Here is a 21151-nt window from a genome sequence, read left to right on the forward strand (position 1 = left end):
GAGCCAAAGGATGCTCTACCTCGGGGAAACATCTATTTTATAATGGCTGATAAAGGTGCGAGATGAAGCCCAAGTGGCTGCGGAACAAATGTTATCCAGTGGAACCCTAGCTTGAAAGGCCGAAGTGGCAATGACCCTAGTAGAATGAGCACGGACTCCTTGAGGTGCAGGCCTTCCCGAACTCTGATATGCTAACAGAATACAGCTCGAGATCCATCTAGAGAGAGAAACCTTAGAAACTGATTTTCCGAAATTACTTTTGGCAAAGGAGATAAACAACTGATCGTATTTGCCTATGACCAGCAGTTCTGTGGATATAAAAACGTAATTGTCTGTGTACGTCCAAGGAATGAAGCTTGTACTCTCCTTTGTTATGAAAGTTGGGGAAAAACACTGGGAGATTGATGGATTGATTGATTGATTGATTGATTGATGTTCGCTTCTGAAGATACCTTAGGTAGAAAGGACGGGTTGATTCTGAGGTAAACCCTATCCGGGTGAAAAACCAAATATGGTGGTTTGACACAAAGGGCTTGCAATTCCGATGCCCTTTTGGCTGAAGTTATGGCCACCAAAAAGGCAGTCTTCCAAGAGAGAAATTTGAGATCAACCGTGGCAGCCAGTTCGAATGGGGGACCAGTCAAGGCCTGCAAGACTAAGGATAAATCCCATGGAGGTACCACCTCTAACTGGAGGCCTAAGGAGGAAGGTACCCTTGAGGAAGGTCTTACACAGTTTGGAAGTGATAATAGGACCAGACTCTTGCCCCACATGGTAGTATGAGATTGCTGCCAGCTGTACCTTGACTGTGGAAGAACTAGCCCCCTGGTGAAAGAGAGAGGTTAGAAAATCTAGAGTCGATGATATCGGGGCTGTAAAAGGGTCTAAACAATGGTGTTTTGCCCAAATGGTGAAGCGTTTCCACTTACTCCGATAAACCTTCCTGGTGGAAGGCTTGTGAGCTGCTACAAGAATGGCTTTGACCGGTGATGAGATCCCGGGAGTCCTTATGAGGAGTGGAACTGGAGCAACCAAGCTGTCAGCTTGAGGTTGACCAGGTTCGGAGTCGGAAGACCGAGAGGATGAGAGATGAGATCCGGAATGGGATCCAGAATCCATGGTGGATACACTAGGTGAGACCATAGGTAAGGGAACCACGTCTGATGAGGCCAGAATGGGGCAATGAGGATCATTCTGTTCCCCAGCTGCCTGGCTTTCTGTAACAATTTCAACATCAGGGGTAGAGGAGGGTAAGCATAAAGCAGACCGGGAGGCCAAGCATGAACTAGAGAGTCTCTCAGGGACTTCCCCGGAGGGGGGATCAGAGCGAAGTAATCATTGCATTTCGTGTTTGAAGGAGGCGCAAAAAGATCGCAACAAGGTCGCCCCCATCGGGCAAATACTTGCTCTGCCACTCGGTGGTTGAGAGACCACTCGTAAGGAGTCAGGATAGTACGACTGAGCCTGTCCGCTAAAATGTTGGACCGTCCCGGAATGTGCGTTGCTATGAGAAAGCGGTTGGTGGAAATCGCCCATTCCCACACTCTCATGGCCTCACGGCAAAGGGGGTAATACCTGGTTCCCCCCTGTTTGTTGATATACCAGACTACCAACATGTTGTCTGTCTGTACCACAATTGTCCCTACTGGAAGAGAGTTGTGTAGTGCTTGCAACGTCAAAAGCACCGCTCTCATCTCTAGGACGTTGATATGCAAAGAGGTCTCTACGTCCTTCCAAGTGCCTTGGACTCTTCTGCCTGAAAAATGCCCCACCCCAGGCGAGAAGTGTCCGTGGTCACTGTGTCGACTGGTGGAGGTAGTGAGAAGGGACGGCCCGTGTGGAGGTTGGGAGACTGGAGCTACCACAGGAGCGATTTTCTGCAAACCTTGCTTAAGGAAACGAGGTGAGACAGAGGGTTGCAAGACAGGGACCATTGTACCTGGAGGGTCCACTGTAGAACCCTCATGTTCAACCGGGCCAATGGCAGCAGAGGGATTTGCAGCCGCCATAGATCCTAGGGCCCTCAGAATCAATTCCGCCGAAGGAGTTTGCAGTTGAAGAATGGCCTGCACGTGTAACATCAGGTTCCGAAGTCAATCTGGAGTCAAGAACGCAAGCATCTGTCTGGAATCCAGTCTTGCCCCTATAAAATCTAGCATCTGTGTAGGGATGAGAGAGGATTTGGTCATGTTGATGGTTAATCCTAATAGTGGAGCCAGACTGAGAAAATAGTCCCTGCCTGAGCAAAGTAGATGCCTTGTTGGGGCTGTGAGGAGCCAGTCGTCCAGGTATGGGAAGACCTGAATTCCCTGGAGTCTCAGGTGGGCCACTACTACTGCTAGGACCTTGGTGAACAACCTGGGGGCTGAGGTGAGACCGAAGGGGAGGACCCTGAATTGAAAGTGACTGGCTCCCAGCTGGAAGCGGAGGAACCTCCTGGAACGCCTGTCCACTAGAACGTGATAGTACGCATCCTTGAGGTCTATAGAGCACATCCAGTCATCCTCCCGCAATAAGGGGAGGACGGATTGCAACGTGACCATTCGGAACTTTTGTTTGGGTACCGCCAGGTTTAGGAAAGAGAGGTCGAGGATGGACCTCAAGTCCCCCGTCTTTTTTGGCACCAAAAAGAACCTGAAGTAAAACCCTGATCCGACGATCTGGGGGGATGGGCTGGATGGCTCTTTTTTGTAGAAGCTGCTGAATTTCTGCAGCGGCCGCCTTCTTTTGACTGGGTGAGACGTCGGGAAGGCTTCTGATTCTGGGGTTGGCTATGAAGGGAATTGGGTAACCTCTGTATATAATGCGAAGCACCCAGCGATCTGTTGTTATGGACTCCCATTTTGCCAGGTGCTTCGAAAAACGCCCCCCCCCCCCCCCGGACTGCCTCCAGAGTGGAGCAGTCGGGGAACCCCTCAGGGGTTCTGCGTGGGCCTCTCAGAGAAAGGTTCTCTGGACCCAAAATTCCTCGGACCCCCTCTGCCTCTGTGGCGGCGTCCTCCCTGTCCTCCTCTGCCACGAGAGGACTGGTTGTCCTGAGAAGACTGAGACGGATACGATTTTCGGAACCACATCTTCTTCTGGCCCTTTTGGTTCTTGGAAAAGGACCTCTGGGGCGCAGAGAAGCGGACTCAGACGGCAGACAAGGTCTTCCCGTCTTTCTCGCTCTGGACAAGAGTGTCACGAACGGTTTTGCCAAACAGTGCAGAACCATCAAAAGGGGCATTCGCGAATGACGCCTTAAAGGGTTCCGAGAAGTCACAGTGACGGAGCCAGGCCTGTCTCCTCATGACAAGCCCGACTCCGCCTGCTCTAGCAGCTCCATCTGTAGCATGAGACAACAGCCGCATAGAGGTATTAGAGATTGAGCGGAGGGTGGCCATTCAGGAAGAGTACAAATCCTTGTCTCCCTCCGACATGGACCCCGGGGGGGGGGGGGGGAGCAGCGTATTCCTTAATTAGGTCCCGCTGCATCCTAATAACGTGTGCCATATAGTTCAAGGCCCTCATAGAGAAGGTCGCTGAACTGAAGGCCCGCTTCCCAAGACGGACCATCGCACGAGACTCCTTGCTTGAAGGATGAACCGTGGGGCTCTCCTGAGCCAACTCTTAGTGGCTGCAGCCACCAACATGGCATCCACAGGGGGACCTCTGCTCCAATGTGATCTCTCTGCAGGGGGGCTCAAAATTTTGTCTGGGCGCTTGGGGATCAGCTCTACGGTGTCCGGTTCCTTCCATGCCCTAGAGGATATGAGATTCACCAGGGGGTCGGGGGAGGGGACACCCAAGAGGTAGATGGTCCTGCCTCGAACGCCTCAAGGAATACGGACTCGTCAGAGGAAGCCTTGGGGGCAGACCACCCACCTCTGATTTTGAGCATTTCCATGATGTCTCCAAAGGAGACATCCTCAGGGGGTGATCTCAGGGAGCCTTCCCCTTCATCCAAGTCCGTATCTTCTGTGAGACTCTCAGGGGAGTCTAGGTGCCTCCTTTTGCACTTTGCCTTGTGGGGAATCTCCTCGGGGGGGGGCTGTCCGAGGAGTCCTCACGGGCTGTAAACTGTTCCACTGGAACTCCTAAAGGCGCTGAGGCAGGCTGCCCGGAGGGCCGGGTGAGGGGAGCCAGGACCAGATGAGAAGGAGTGCAGGAGGGAGCCGAAGCCAGGACCGGAGGCCTGGAAGCACTCGACAGTGCCCTCTCCACCGCAGCGAAAGCCGAGGAAGAGCTGCTCTCAGACGGATCCGAGATCAGACTCCCACTCGGATCCGAAGTGGGGATCGGACCCGGCGCCGAGAACGTCGGATCCGAAGGACCAGTGTGCTCCGACCGGGACGGAGCCGAAAGCACACCAAATCCCTCTGATCCAAAGCTCGGCCCACGGCTCTGAGAGGTCGGATCCAACAGACTCGAGGGAATAGTCGGAGCCGACGTGCCCAGCACGGTCGGCTCCGACCTAACCCCGGATCCAACGTGGCTCGGCTCCAAGCGCTCCGAGCTCGGAATGTGGGTCGGGGAAGGAGCTATAGGAGCGAAAAAAGGGGTCGAGCTCCCCCCCAGAGGGGGGGGGGGGAGGCAAGAGCACTCCCATCTGCATCTGGACCTGGATGAATCTCATCATCCAGTCCATATCCGCATCAGACATGCTAAAAGTGGACCTCCGAGGCAGACCTGGAGTGTCGCCTCGATGACCTAGACGGGGACCGGATCACCTCCTCCTCGGGTCCCGGGGAGAAACAAGGGGATCGGATCCGGGGAGGAGGAGATGGAGAAGACTTGGACGGGGAAGCACTCTTGGCGGGCGGGGCCGATGAAGAGTCCTCGGCCCGCCGCTTAAGGTGCTTCTCCCGCCGCTTCTCTTTCCTGGCCTCCCTATCCTCTGGAGCCGAAGCGGGAGGTTGAGTCCTGGTCGGAGGAAGGGAGGCAGGGGTGACCGCTACCGGGGGGGTAGCGAGCACCAAAGCACCGGAGGCCGAAGCAGAGTCTGGGGGTAGAAGGCCCACCAGAACTAGCTTCGACCTTCGATCCTTGAGTGCCCTGGGGTTGAACGCTGCGCAAACCGAAGAGAGGTGTTCAACCCCAAGGCACCTAACGCACCGAGTGTGGCCATCAGCCGGTGAAAGCTTGTGACAACACTCTGTGCATTTCGAAAAAATTGCCTTAGGGGCCTCCGACATACTGTAGGAAAGCACACTCACTAGGCCCCTAATTCAGTCACACACACACGCTACGATCAGCGGGGGAGGGAGAATTATTCTTAAATTAAAACAAGTATGTTATATATATATAAAAAGGAGAAAGGATAAACCTATCACACACACAACCAGTTACTCAGAAGAAAAAATACAAAAACTTTTTTCCTCACAAAACGCCAAGAGCTCTGAACCTAGCTGTTGCTTGAAGAGCGGCAAACTAGATCTAAGGTCAGTTAGGGCAGGCAGGGGATTATGGGTAAGGGGAGGAGCTAGGAGCTCGGATCTATGCTATGTTAGAAGTTGCCGGCTCGGATCCGAATCCCACAGGTTGCTGACAAATGAAGTTCCTACTTCAGATTATATGTTTGTATGCCATACATAGTTGAGTGTGTTATGCAGTCGTTAAGCTCTATCCAGTTTAGCTGCATCAAGGCTTGGCAATGGTGAGCTCGGTGTGCAGTGTTTGCAGCAAATTTAGCTGCTTTGTTATAACAGGAGGCTAATTTGGATTTTAGTGCAGAGCATAGGTTTGTAAGGATAGGTGAGGCATATAAGGACTGAAAGCAGATAAGATAAGGCTAGGGGTTTTCTTACTGGGTCTGTAAGGTACTTTTTGCCCTGTAAAGGGAACCAAGTTTCTGATGGGTCTTTTAAACTGTTTGAAGAATACATTGATCAAATTTAAGATGGTCATCTATAATGCCCAGTAATATAGTGTGTGGTACTACCTCAGTTTTAGTATTTGCTGATGTAACCAAGAAAGACTTAGATTGAGATAATGTTTTGGGGTGAATAGCATCAGTTTTGTTTTATTGGGATTAAGGAATAGGTTTAAATTTTTCATCCAGGTTTAGATTGAAAAATAAATTTGGGCGATTTCTTATAGTCTGAACACTGTGGGGCTGTACATTTTAAAGTCAAATCATGTGTGTATTGTACTATATTTGCTTGCTGTATGGCAGTGTGAAGCTTGTTTATAAAAATATTAAAAAGAACGGGTCCTAGTATGGAGCCCTGAGGGAGATCTGTGGTAACTGGAAGAGAGGTCCTGTTGACATTTGACTGATTTTGCCTTTCAGATTGAAAACTAAAACCATTTCAGGGAGGATAGAAAGAAGGACCTATAGAAGAGTTCAGTGAATAAATGTTATTGTGATACGGTGTTGAAAACTTTCGATAAGTCTAGGAACACAGCTGACACTAGGTTACCATTGTTCCTATGCTGGTTTATAGTGTTGAAGTGAAGGAGGGCAGTGGTTGTGCTGTGGTAGGGTCTGAAACCATGTTGCGTTTCTCAGAGCAGATTATTTGAATTTAGGTGATGTAGAAATGGTGGGTGCATGAATACACTAAGTATTTTTTATAGGGGAGAGAGGATTGCAATGGGCCTGTAGTTATTAAACTCTGTAGATGTGCCACCTTTGTGTAAAGTTATAATGGATTTTTTTCCAGATGGAAGGAACATTTTTCAGATATACATCTATATCAATAGAGAGACTGGAAAAGCAATTACATCTGCAGCCATTTAAGTAGTCTGAGGGGAGCTGGTCAATAGCTAGGGTGGTTGGTTTTAGCTTATGTAGGATTTTTTTAAGGGTGGAGGTAGGTACTAGGCTGAAGACAAAGAGGCAAGGATATTTAGCAGAGGCTTCTGGCACGGAGTGTAGAAGCATTAATGCTTGAGAGACAATACGGTCTGTATAAAACACAGAAACTGTGTGGGAATTGAATCAGTATTGTTGGATGTTGGAGTGGTAATTTGGTCTGGATGTAAAAGTTTATGGATGGCCAGAAGAGTTTTGGGTTGTTTTGATGTTTACGCTGGAGAACATTATATTTGCTTAGGTTTTATTTGGTATTTTGCCCTATTCCTTAGTTGCCTGAAAAGTTGGGATGTATTTTGTGTTCTATTTTTGAGCCACTCTTTCCAGGCTTTGTCACACTAACATCAATTTCTTAGTTTCATTACTGTAGCACTACATCACGACCCTTAGGGGGTCCTGGAGCTTCAATCTCAAAGCTTTTACTGCCAAAAGGAGTGCCATCCTTTCTTCCACACCGTATCATGGCTGTGCTCCAGGTTCCTTACTCAGTCTCCAACAGCATCCCACATGCAAGGTCTGATAAATCTGTGGTCAGTCCATTAGAGTCATCATTGCTCTGCTTGGGCTTAATTTGATCAGAATGGTTCATGACGTGAACTCATGCTTGAAACAAAGGATGAGTGAACTACCCATTGTGAACAAGGACCCAAAGGTTACTGAGCTACCACTGGATCTGTGTCATACACAGCCTGCCTAAGGGAACAGTTGTGATCAATGTGGACATGTGACCTAGGGTCCCAAGTCATGCACTTCATTTCTTGTACTGGAGTTTTACACTAGATTTGCAAAAAAGCAGTTTTAACTGGTGAGCCCTTTTCTCTGGGCAGTGTTGTCCCCCTTCCACATTCAGTAGATCTCTCAGAAAAACCTACAACCTCTCAATCATACATCTAACTTTGGGAGGATTAAAGAAAAGTCCAGGTTAGTTAGGCAGCCCATACACATGGACAAGAGTCTACACCTACTTCTACAGTTGATGGGGGCTGAACCAGGAAGTTGGACAAGCAGAGGCAAATACACTTGCATTCTTATGTGGTCAAAATCTAGACAAAGGCACTTTGGGAAGACCTGCAGGTACTATAAGCTGAACAGAAAGGAATCAAATAGAAAGGATTTGTTCACCCTGAATCTCAGGGAATGCCTGTGATCTTTGTGAATGGGTATGAGCAGGCAGGCGTTAAATATGTGGTGATCAGGAAAGGCTCTGGTAATGAACAGAAGGGGAAAGCAATGAACAGTTCTTAAATGTGTCCGTCTTCTAAATTTCTGTAGCCTTGAATGGGGCCTTCCAGCATTCTCCCACTCTTTTCTGGGAAACGGAAGAAGTCTGGAGTAAAAATTCATGACCTCCTCTTGTTTGGGGAGGGCGGGTTCTCCTCTGCTTTGTCAGGCACTCAATAACTGTAGCACCTGGTCCAGTGGTAAAGGAGCATGAAGAAAGACTGGAAATGTGTGGAATTAAGATATAGTGTCCCTCATCTATCTGTTGAAGGCCAGGCTGAAGCAGATTTTGAAAGACAGCCAAGAGACAGGAAAGAAAAGAAGGGTGGAAATGGATGAAAAAGGAGGGGTGAGGGCACCTTAGTACTGGCGTGGAAGCACTAGAGAAAAGGGACTTGCCAACCTTCCTTGCGTTTCTGCTTTCCTTTGTCTAAAGTCCCACTTAATCAGTTTTTCAGAAACCTTTGAACTACTCCGCCCTTGTATGCTTTCTGTAAACAATATTAATTTCAACCTTGTAGCTTCCAATTTGTCTTGGAAATATCTGCTATTAAGTTTGTGAAGTACAACCTACTTTAAGAATAAACTGGATGAATCAAACACCCCAAAAATCAAAGCAGCCAAAATGCACACTAACAATGAAACGCTGAGGAGACAAGCCACCTTTCCTCTCCTTATCCCCCCCCCCCCTTACTTTCTGCTTCACAATCAGGCAACTATAGGGAAATAGCATCTATCCTGTGTCACAGCCAAATAAATGCACAAACATTCAAGACGTGTAGATTCAGTGTGTTAGATGTGTGAAGATTACTTTTCTGCAGTAACCTTTCATTGAACTGTACAGTTCCCATCCTGGAAAAGTACAGTGAAAGCTATTTCACTGACCTCACTACTCAGCCCTACTCCTCCAACTTAAATGAGTCTTGAGAGGAAAGGCCAAAAAAGGAAGGTGGAACTTAATCTAATGGACACAAGTGCAATACTCTGATAAAATGAATGCACTGTGCCCTCCAGTGACAAAACTGATAAAACATTTAGCACACAAAAATACCACTTAAAATGGGTCAAAAACTGCAGTTCTACAAGACAGACAAAATAGAAAAGACACTGTTGCTTCAAAGCAGCAAAACAATGTCAGAGCTCTCTAGGCACAACAATTTAAGTAAAATGCACATAATCTGCCATCTGTAACACTTCAGAGTAATAAATTAAAGAAAAGCTAACACTTGTGTGAAAACTTATGAAGTAAAATATAATTTGTTGGGGTTAACATTTTAATCTCTTATCCCTTCTCTTAAAATTATTTAAGTGCATCACAATTCAGGACAGATTCCTGAAATGAAGCTAGCCTAAATAAATCTTCCCTACGTACAGATTTAGATAATGAATATATTGCACCAAATATCTCAGTAGGTTACATATAAAATGTGAGCAAAACAGCTATCATTACTGTTGACCATTTGTGTGAACAAAACCTGAAAAACAGAAAAAAAGCAATCTATCCAAATCGACTACTGGGAAGAGGGGCAATGATAATTCTCTCCTTAAATCTCCATGAATTCATGGTGAATCTAGTCATATTCTATTCTGCTGGAAATGTATATTTTAATTTCTACCCTGTAGCTTTTACCAGCATTTACATGCCAAACAATCAAATGCATTAATTAAATAAATTTACCTTTTCTTGCTGAAGTTCAAAAGCAAGTCCCTCTTTTTCTTTTTGTAGTTCACTCTGCCCTTTTTCAAGTCCACCACATTTCTCTTTCAAGGTCTCCAATTCAGCTTTCAAATGTTCTTCCATTTCTTTGGAACTTACTTCTGCAGTCTCTAATATGATGCAAGTTTTAAAAAATTAGCAACAAAATGCCAAGAATATTTTCATGCCTCTGCAATCACAATGCAAGAAATCAGGTGCACATCATCAGCCAGCAAATGTTCAGTACATCAGATGACATGATTCGGGGCATTAACGCCCCCACACACACCCATCCCTACTTCTGCAGGCCTTAAAAAGGCTCATGAAGTGAAAGACATATCTTAAACAATTGCTCTCACACCCCTGCACACCATGGTAACCCCGAGCAACCAAGTGAAGGAGAAAATAACTTACGATAAGCCAGGAAGTCATGGAAGGTTCACAGCTGAGCAATATTTTAACACACTGATAAATCAGCAGCCCTAGGAGGGGAGTCTTCTGCAGGTATACTAAGGTACTCCATTCTATACTATGCTCTTCAAGGCCGAGGGCACAGCCTATCTCCTTCCACCAGTACTATCAAGTGCCACACAAGGCTAGTGTGGGGGCTAGCTCCTACTCCACCAGCTTGACACCATTCCCCAAAACAAGCACCATCGTTAAAACATGATGAAAAAACACTACATGGAGAATATAAAGCTACATACTTGCCTGACTTTCAACATTACAAGGTAACTGAAGATGAGGATGGCTACCTCTGCATAAATGGGGACCATCAACTGACATAGGAAATTACAGACCCATAAGCATGACTAGCCTCGTATGCAAGGCCATGAAAAGAATAATCGTGGACCCTATAAATATAGTAGACCTCCTAACAGTGGATCTGACCCAATTCGGCTTTGTCAATGGCAGATCATGTGTAATAAATCTGGTGGACTTCTTTGAGAAAGTCACTAAGGTCAGGAATGAGGGTAAAAGTACATACCACCTATTTCGACCTGGCCAAGGGATTTGACAACTCCAGACTCGGGTATTATAAACAAAGTCAAAATTGGGCATAAAACCCCAACTCACCAGATGGATAACCAGTTGGCTCATGGACAGGACATATGCAGTTAAAGTGGGTAAATCTAGATCCAGCAAGAGGCCATTTACAAGTGGTGTGCTACAGAGCTCAGTGTTGGGACCACTCCTGTTCAGAATATACTTCTCTGAAGTCATGGCTAATGCAGAAGGCCACTAGATGACAGTTTGCTGATAACTGCAAGCTGGGCGGGGCAAATACTGAATCCCCAACAAAGTAAATGTCCAAGATGGTCTAAATCAGGCAACTGGTGACAGAGTCATAGGCTAAAATAATTATCATACCCTTTGGGAAGTCAAATACTCCTGAAAAGTACATTAATAGACTCAGAGGTGAGAAATCAGACAGACAGAAACTGAACATTGACCGCCATGTGTCCACAGTGGTGAGGAAGTCCTATGTGGCACAGCTTATAAGTAAAAGCATGGTATCCAGATACAAGGAAGTTATATAGTCCCACTGTACTCAGCCCTCATTACACCAATAATAAAGTACAATGCGCCATTTGACATGTACCTGACTTGGCACTTAACAGCAGGAACAACCTCAGATATTCCTCACAAGAAAACACAGGGTGTAAACAGCCCTATCCCTCCACTTTGTCTCGTGACTATTAAGGGGTGACCTATGCCTAACTTACAAGACATTCTCAAAAACAGCCCTGACGGAGCTGCTACACATCCACAAGACAAACAGCATGATAATCATCCAGTCAAGGGATCTAAATTTAGTCGGCGACTCAAACAAAACATGCTGGAGAAACATATGTGCATCTCTGAGATTAGCCCGTCTTTGGAACAGGCTTCCTATTCACATTAAACACTGTCCTTCCCTGCTCCGCTTTAACCTTGGTTCAATGGATGGGAAATCAAATTCTTTCCTGGGGTAGCACCTACATGCCTTATGAATGGGCTATCTGTAAAATACTCAAGGCAGAGGCACAAACCTATGCCATCCTCTTGCCCCAAGGGCCACATATCGGATAAAATTGGGTTATACTGGCTATGTTTGTAAAGGCTCAAACCATTACCCTAGTAATCCTCTAAGAACCTACAAGTCATTTACACAAATATTGCACACTGGATGTTTAACTCGCATTTCAGACCAGTGCTAGCTTAATATTAAGCCCACCCATATACTATTTACGTCACTGTTAATCACTTAATTGCATTAACCATAGTTTCCTTAAACAGCATTTAACATTTGTTCACCAGGAAAGTCCGACTGGACACAGGTCCTTTTTCAGCGGAGGCCCAGGGAGAAAAGCTCCATTAGTAACAGTAAATTTGCATGCACACATTACAATAATCAATAAAGTATTAAGTAAACAAAATGTAGTATACATAACATACAGATTTGTTACATCTTGACAACAAAACCTAGGCTTTGAACATAGCTAGTACTATTTGTAGGCATGACTTATATCAAGATACAAGGTTTAAGAGAGGTTGTTGGGAACAAAGGATTAAACACCGGGGGAGAAGTTGGATATATGTTTTGGGTATACAGTGATGCATCAGAGCACTCACGAGGGGTTAGTACAGGAACATAGCCACTTATTTTTTTATATAAGCTTTAAGTGATGGCTTAAAGTGGCTAGTGGATGCGATTGAGAGAATGGATTTAGGAAGGGCGTTCCATATACGAGATATATAGCTGGAAAATAAAGGTTCTCCTGCAGTGTTGTTGGCCTTGGAGACAGTGAGTAAGTTCTTGTTAGAGTGAAGTGGTCTGCTGGAACTGTAAGGAAGGAGGAGATTTCGTAGTGCAGGGATTCTAGTTGTGTTAGAATTCTGAGTTAGAAAGAGTTGGTTTGTAAAGGATAATGTTGGGAAGCTCAAGCCAGTCTAGTATCCTTAAAGCTGTACAATGATGTATTCTATATGGGCAGTCAGATGCAAACTTAGCAGTTTTATTATAACATGCTTCTACCTTAGATAAGTCAGTTTTCCTTAGATTAGTTAAAATTGGAGAGGCATATAGTAGAGTGGAGAGCAGATGGGTTTGTGCTAATGTAATTTTGGCCATTGTGGCCAGGAACCTTTTGTGTCTATATAGACTTCCAAGTTTCTTATGGACTTTTTTTAAAGTTAGGGAGACATGCAAGACAAATTTTAGGGTATTGTCTATTTCCACTCCAAGAAGCTTTGTATGGGTTTGTCTATAGGTTGTCAGGGAGATCACAGTATTGTCTTTGGCTATTATGTTAAATGTTGGGCATAAGATAGCTGTCTTGTTAGGTTGGAAGAGTAATAATTTAGTTTTGTCTGGGTTCAGGATTAGATGGGCATTGGCTAACCATGTTTCAAAAGAAGTGAAAGATTCCTGTCTTTGAAAAGTTGATAGAGAAGTGGCAGCACAAATAAGAGTTGAATCATCTGCATACTGTATTATAGAACCATGTGGAGTTGCTTTGTGTAGATTATTAGTAAAGAGGGAGAAAAGGAGAGGGTCCAAGATAGATCCTTGGGGGACACCAATGGATAAAGGAAGGCGTGGAGATAGGTCACTCTGTCATAGAGCAGATTGTTGACAGCCAGATAGTTAATGAAACCATGCTGTGGCAGATGGCGAGAAGGATAGTTCAGTTAGTACATCTATTAGTTTGCAATGGGAGACCATATCAAAAGCTTTTAATAGGTCCAGAAAGATGGCAGACAAAGTTGTTGTTATTCCTGTGATGGTTTACAGTATTAGTGAAGGATATGAGAGCTGCAGTGGTACTATGTGATGGGCGAAATCCATGCCGAGTGTTTGAGAGAAGGTTATTTGTTAGTAAGAACACAACTGCAAATGTCCAAGACACGTTCTACAATAGAGACCTAATGCCACATATCTATTTCAGACTTTATCCTTTCTGAACTCCTCAAAACAGTGGAATGGGAACAAAATCATATACTGCACTCATTAATGGATCCAACACTACATTGCGTGTCTAGGAATACAAGCATTTTACTCAAAGCACTAACTGAACTAAAATTTTAACTCAGTCTCCAGAGGTCCTTGTTATGACCCACAATGACAAGGAAAATATTAATGGTGAAAAGGTACAGCTTATGCTATAATGCACGATACAATTATAGCAAAGGGAATAATACACTGTGCCACCAACCCCCTCAAGCCACAGGCTGTAAAAGACTAGTCTACCTGGTTCCTGAAAGCTCAGAGGTTAGCTCATTCATCAGAAAACTGGTGGTGGTGGGGGTTCTCAGCTAGCATCTCCCCTACCAACCATCAAGTGATGGGAAACCATTCCCAAACTTTGGTCAAATGCATTGCCATGAACAAGAAAGGACAGCTAATTATGTTTATTGATGCAAAATATCATCCCATCTTCAAATAACTATAAAGTAAAATGGTCTGTGCATTTGACGACTGAAGAGATCTCTTCATAGCTTTCCTATAACTATATACATCCTAATTCCTACTGGCCTCAGCTTCTTCTATAGCAGAAGAGCCTCTCTCCCCCCCCAACTTATTTTTTATCTTTCTACTGGTTCTTTCCTTTGATTCACCTCACTCATTACAAGTTCATCAAAATCCTTCATAAAACCTCTACACTTTCTATACAATTTCTTCCACTCAGTATTTTCACACAGCCTTCTGTTGTAAATTCAGCTATACCCTTCACTATATAGAACAAGTTTTGTTTCATTTTCTCCAGTTACATAATCCAAATCTATTGTACTTTTTGAACTCTTCTATACAGCTTTGTTACATATATTTAAAATGTTATATTAAACATTATGGAGTTTTCCCCAGGACTCCAATGAAAATTGGTTGCGCGCACAGACTTTCCCATTAATCAGATGACAAATCTTTCAGAGAAGTAACAACTTCTATTTTGCTATTATTAATGCACTAAGCACCTGATGAGCCCTCATTTTAGAAGCTCTAAACATATTACGCAAAAAAGGGCTCAGCTCCAGAAGTGCTGCTTGTATAGTACCACAGTGAGTACTTACAGAAATAAAAATGATTTGCCAGGTTGGCTTGCAATCCAGGAACAAAAAGGTGAGCAAGAACATTAAGGGCTGGCAATGGGATACCATCAAATGCAATGAACAGACCTACACAAATTGTACTGAGAAGCAGCCCAGAACATGTGGCATCAACAGCACAACAGAAAGTGCAGTTTTGTACCTACCATAAATGTAGATGTTAGAGTGTACACCCTGCTGCAGTCATCACACTTGGGGTTATCCTGTCGTCAGACAGTCCCGCAGTCGGCCGGAATTCCAAAGTCTCGGTCCGGCGTCGGTTGCTGTCGCTTCTTCCCTGACGTCAGTGCGCCAGGGGTATATATAATGCATCCGACGCCATCTTCAGTTTTTCTTGCCCCAGATGTCAGGTGCCCCCAAATAGGTGGTCAGTAATTAGTACCAAATAAAGTAATTTTTTGCACAAACACAAAATCCCTCCAGCTATAAGCAAATACATCAGGAAGGTATTGTATAGATTTAGCCAGTTAGATCAGAGGGGATGGAGGGAGGGTAACCTGGACTGCAGCAGGGTGTACACTCTAACATCTACATTTATGGTAGGTACAAAACTGTACTATGTTCATCGTGTTACCCTGCTGCAGTCGTCACACTTGGGTAGAATCCCAAAGCTATGGATGGGTGGAGGAGTTATAGAGGATTAGAGGAGGCTAGAAGGTCCTGCAGAACTGCAGTGGCAAAGCCAGTCCTAGTCTTAGAGTAAAGTGGTAAGTGATAGTGTTTGGTAAAAGTGTGTACTGAACTCCAAGTTGCAGCTTCCAAAATCTCCTTGGTTGGTACCCCCCCCTCAGGAAGGCTCTAGATGTAGCTGTTGCCCTGGTAGAGTGGGGCCTAATGGTAGCAGGAAATGGTTTTCCATAATGGGTATAGCAAAAACGAATGCAATGTCCTATCCATTTGGAAATGGTTTGTTTTGATATAGCCTTCCCTTGTGAAGCTGTAGCATAGGATACAAAGAGCTGGTCAGATTTTCTGAGCGCCTTAGTTTTATCCAAGTAGTAGCGAAGTTGCCTGTGCATGTCCAAGGAATGCAGGAGTCTTTCTCCTTTGTTCTGTGGGTTTGGGAAGAAGGTGGGTAAGTGAATGGTTTGATTTAAAGACACACTGGAAGCCACCTTAGGCATGAAGGAAGGATTAGTTCGTAGAGAAACTCTGTCTTGATGGAAAATGAGGAAAGGTTCCACTGCCATTAGTGCCTGCAGCTCTGAGACTCTTCTAGCTGAAGTTATTGCTAGCAGCAGGGCAGTCTTCCATGATAGGAACTGTAGATCTGCAGAGAAAGCTGGTTCAAAGGGAGGAAGCGTAAGTTTTTCCAGAACAAAATTGAGGTCACATGTTGGTGCAGGTGCTCTCCTGGGGGGGCCTAATGTTTTTTGCCCCTCCGAGGAACTGCCTTAGAAGTGGATGCGAAAATAAGGGTGGTTCTGTGTTGTAGTGGGCTGAAATAGCTGATGCATGGGTTTTAATGGAAGAAAAAGAAAGTCCTTTGTGCAACATCTCAGTTAAATACTGTAGAATCTGAGGCAGGTGAGGCTGAAGTGTGTTTTTGCCTTTAGTTTGGTTCCAAAACCTTTTCCATTTGTCCACATAGGCCTTCCTGGTGCTGGGCCTCCTAGCTTCCCGAATAACATCCATAACTGCTTGGGAAAGAGGAGCTGGCTGGATGTTTAGGTGATTTTCCATGCAGCCAGATTTAAGGTTTTTAGCTGGCTGTGAAGAATCTGATTGTTTTGCTGTGTGAGCAAATGGGCAGTTTGTGGTAAAATCCAAGGTGGGCCCTGGGCCATATTCCTCAATAGTGGGTACCAGTGCTGGCGTGGCCAGTATGGGGCTAGGAGTATCAGTCGTGGTCTCTCCTTTGACTTTCAGAAGCACCTTTGTGAGGAGAGGCAATGGAGGGAAGGCATATACTGTCAGGTTTTTCCAGCTGAATGAGAGTGCGTCCACTTTCCAAGCTTGATGGTGAAGTGTCCTTATACAAAATTTTGTTAGTTGATAGTTTTGAGGACTGGCAAACAGGTCTATGTCTGGAAGGCCCCATTTTTGAGTTATCATTGCAAATACTTGTGGATCCAGTTTCCACTCGTGGGGATCCATGATGTTTCTGCTGAGGTCGTCTGCCAATGTGTTCTTTTGTCCTGGCAGGAATTGAGCTTGTAAGTGAACTTGGTAAGCCAGAGCTGTGTTCCACAAGGTCATTGCTTGCCTGCATAGAGGGTAGGAGTGTGTACCCCCTTGTTTATGTACCACATTACTGTGGTGTTGTCCGTCCTTATTGTAAGTTGTCCTGGATGTAATAGATTCTTGAAGACTGTCAGAGCATTCTGTACAGCTAGCATCTCTTTGTGATTGATGTGCAGATTCCTTTGATCTGCAGACCATATGCCTTGAACGCACTGTCCTGCCATGTGTGCCCCCCAGGCGTAGTCCGATGCATCTGTTGTCATAGTTTGCCTGGCTGGGGGCAAGGTGAAAGGCTGACCCTTGTTGAGGTGACATGCCAGTGACCACCATAGAAACTCCTGTTGTAGGCAGGGAATGAGAGATATCATTGTGTCCAAGCTGTGGCTGTGTTGAGACCATACGCTTTTTAGGTACCACTGTAATTTCCTCATATGCAGCTTTGCAAATGGTATTAGTAGTATGCAAGATGCCATGAAGCCCAAGGCCTGCAGAATTTTTCTTGCAGGTAGTTGGGTCTTTGTTGCCATTGTTTTGAAATACAAAGTCAGTTGTAGTAGTTTGTCTGGCGTCAGATAAGCCTTCTGGGCCATTGTATTCAAGCTGGCACCCAGGAATGTCATTTTGTGAGGGTACTAGTTTTGATTTCTTTTCGTTTACTGTGTACCCCAGGCAACTTAGAAGATAAAGCCAGATGTTGTAAGAGGATGTCCTTGCTTTCTGCTTGGATGAGGCAGTCGTCCAGGTATGGGTATATTTGAATTCCTCTGTCTGCAGTATGCAATTACTGGTGCCAGGCATTTTGTAAAGACCCTGGGTGCAGTAGATAAGCCAAAGGGCAGTGCAGAGAATTGGTAATGGGTTGAACCTGCAATGAAACGGAGGTATCTTCGGCAACTTTGTCTGATAGGGACATGGAGGTATGCCTCCTTGAGGTCCAACGTTACTAGCCATGCTTTCTTGTCCAACAAGGGAAGAAGCTGCTGTAGTGTTAGCATCTTGAATTTGGGTACTTGTAAGAAGGTGTTTAGAATTGAAAGGTCCAGAATTGGTCTCCAGGCATTGTCCTTTCTGGGCACTAGAAAGAGTCTTGAGTAAAATCCTTGGCCTTGCTCTCGAGTAGGTACCAGTTGAATGGCTCATGTCCATGAGAGCTGTAATTTGTCTTTGTGCCTCTGCCCATTGATTTTATGGCAGGTTTGGCATTCCTCTTTTCATTGGCAAGGTGTGAAAATGGAATCTGTATCCTCGTAAAATTATGTCTAGGACCCATTTGTCCTTTGTGACAATGTGCCAGTTGTCTGAAAAAAGTGCGAGTTTTCCTCCCAAGGGGGCTGCCAAGACAGTGTTGCTTGGCCAGATGAGGTGCAAGTCACTGAGTTTGCCTTCTGGTAGTTTGAGACCTGTCTTCTCCTCCCTTCTGTGCTGCAGTGCCCCATTGTCGAGGTTTGTACTGGGCTTGTGGTTGTCCTCTTGCCTCTTGGACGTCTGTATTTACCCCCTCTGTGGCCTGTCAGTAGCTGGAAAGGACCAATTTTTTGTTGGCCAATTTCTGCTGAAGCGAGGGGGCTGTACCTGTAGGAAATCTTTGACTGTCTGCATAGATTTTGCCTTATCCTCCACTTTCTTTAAGACTTCTTCTGCTTTAACTCTAAAAAGAACATCCTGCTGTAAGGAAGCATCTAGAAGCTTTGCTTTAACATAATCAGGCAGAGTTTGTTCCTTTAACCAAGCATGCCAACGTACAACAGACCCAGTGACAGCTGCTCTGCAGGAAGCCTCCAAAGAATCAAACCCACATTGTAACGTATGTTTGCCCACCTGTTCAGTTGCATGCAACAGATCCTGCATTTCTTTCAATTCAGACTGTTGAGGGAGTGTGCTCATTTTTTGTTTCAAATGAGACATTAGAAATTGCTGATATTTTATCATGTGAAACTGGCAATTTAGTGCCCTCATAGCTAGAGTGGCTGAGGTGTAAACCTTTTTCCCCCACCTGTCTAGTGCTCTGGAGTCCCTTTCAGAGGGTACAGGATTTTTAGCCATAGAAGCCTTAGCCCCTTTGGGACCCTGGGAGATAGTCTCTGGATCAGCAACAGGACTTTTGTTAAGAAATTTGTGGGAATCAGGCACTCTATAGTATCTGTCAGGTTTGGCCGGAGCAGGAGGCAGAGAGTCTGGATTCTAAGTAAACATCATCCACAATGTCTAAAACTGGGGGGATGGCAAGTGGTCTGTGCTGGGGGGAGTAAAAAACTCTGAGCCTTTTCTTTGAGTCAGAGTAGTCCTGACCTTCCCAGTGAAAATGTTCCCTCAGTGTATAAAGTTTCCCCAAAGGAGTAGTCTTCAGGGGGAGAAGCTGAGGGAATGGAATCCTCAGCATCAGAATCTTCATAAGGGGAGAAGGAGTAATCTTGGTCCTCTGAGGAGCCTGAGGAAATAGACACTTGTTCAGAGGACGCATAATCTTCCTCTTGTCTAGGCCTTTTGTCAGGAGGAGGTTGGGAACCCCTGATTAAAGAGATCAAATCTTCAGCCATTTTGAGCATCTGTTTCTTAGGCATGGGCCTTGAACAGGGGACTGAAGTGCAGTTTTTTTAGGTTTAATAGGAGTCTTCGTCTCAGGATACGTTTTAATGATGAGCGTCGTCAGTCTGAAGACGCCTTCAGAAACCAAAGGGGTTTCTGCAGCACTGACATCTTTTTCAGCAGTGTCGTCGGTAGGGGCTGAACAAAATGGCTGTGTCGGCCTGGTACTTTCCGCCAAAAGTTCCAAAGCGGTCTCTGGTTCCAGATCTGCGGTAGTCAGGGGCTGCGTCGGAGCCTCACTGAAGACTGGGGACCGGACCAGCCGAGGCCTCAGTGTCTGGCTTGGGTCTAGGCTGCCTGTCCTTATCCTTGTGTTTTTTTGTGCACGCCGGTAGTCGGTTGCTCCGACGGCATAGTGTAGTTAAATTTTCTACCGAAGTAGTGTCGTGCGAAATCAAAGCGTCTTTTTATAGTACGCTTATTAAACCTAGCACAAAAACGACTAGTGACGTCGTGGTCTGGGCCTAGGCAAGGTATGCAGTAAGAATGGAAATCCTTATGAGGTATTTGCTTCCCACAAGAAATACAATTGTTAACTTTTTCTGACATCGGTCTGAGGCAAGAAAAGTTTCCCCAACGGGGTACTTAGCTTTAATGAAGACTTTGGTCTGAAATTAGAGTTCGAAAATCTCAGGAGTCGGCCGACTGGCACTTGCGAACTGCTTCTGCTTTGGGCACCGCGCAGCAAGAAAGACTGAAGATGGCATCGAATGCATTATATATACCCCTGGCGCACTGACGTCAGGGAAGAAGCAACAGCAACCAACGCCGGACCAAGACTTTGGAATTCCGGCCGACTGCGGGACCGCCTGACGACAGGATAACCTCAAGTGTGATGACTGCAACAGGGTAACACGATGAACATCTCACTTTGAATAATAAAGCATTATGTTTAAAAAAAAACTACTGAAGTATCAGAAAATTCTACCAAGGCTACCAACAAATGCAGAAAAGATGCATTTCAAAGCTGGGCTGATATAATTAGTCACACTAAGGGCTTTACACCTACCTTTACAAATAAGGATAAACAAGGCTTGTTTCTAGCGTGCAGGTACGCTTGCAATAAAAATACTTTTTGGAATAAAGTGCAGAAGATGAAATTCAGTCTTTCAGAAATAATCTGGGCATTTTATCTGATCAGAACTGGAATTTGTTGCAATTGTAGTGGAAATTTCCACAGATACATCTGGACAAAGACCAGCTAACAGTGGCTAGCTACAAGATGAAAGAAACATACAAGGGATAGTGAAAATCTCACTAAATATTACAAGAAAAGAAGCATCACCACTGACAGGGTGTGGCAAGTTTTGATCAAAAGTTGGCTTTGGAGTTACTAGAGGTGTGCTCTCAGTAATCTCATACAAAGCCTTTAATTTTTTTTTAAATCACATAAGCAACAAATGTCAACTCCATATGCAGTAAAAATAACCCTTCAATGATTAAAAAATTCATCTAATAAAAGTCATTAGAAAATCTTCAGCCTCGCATTAACAGAGGGCACATTCAAAACTAACCTGCAGTTTCAAATGTCAAGATCAGCCAATTCATGATATCAGCCCATCTCCTCACTTTACATACCA

General features: G+C 45.1%; 1 protein-coding gene across 1 annotated transcript in view; it reads right to left on the reverse strand.

Annotated features, from left to right (window-relative positions):
- Positions 1-21151, reverse strand: part of HMMR (hyaluronan mediated motility receptor) — a gene marked incomplete in the record, with an annotated part of 1493987 nt that overhangs the window by 660582 nt on the left and 812254 nt on the right. The window contains 1 exon segment of the mRNA XM_044068985.1: positions 9696-9844. Within this exon segment, the coding sequence (XP_043924920.1) occupies positions 9696-9844 (149 nt within the window).

Source organism: Protopterus annectens, chromosome 4.part0, assembly GCF_019279795.1.
Source record: "Protopterus annectens isolate FY-2018-M chromosome 4.part0, PAN1.0, whole genome shotgun sequence".
In the NCBI taxonomy this organism is placed as follows: Eukaryota; Metazoa; Chordata; order Ceratodontiformes; family Protopteridae; genus Protopterus; species Protopterus annectens.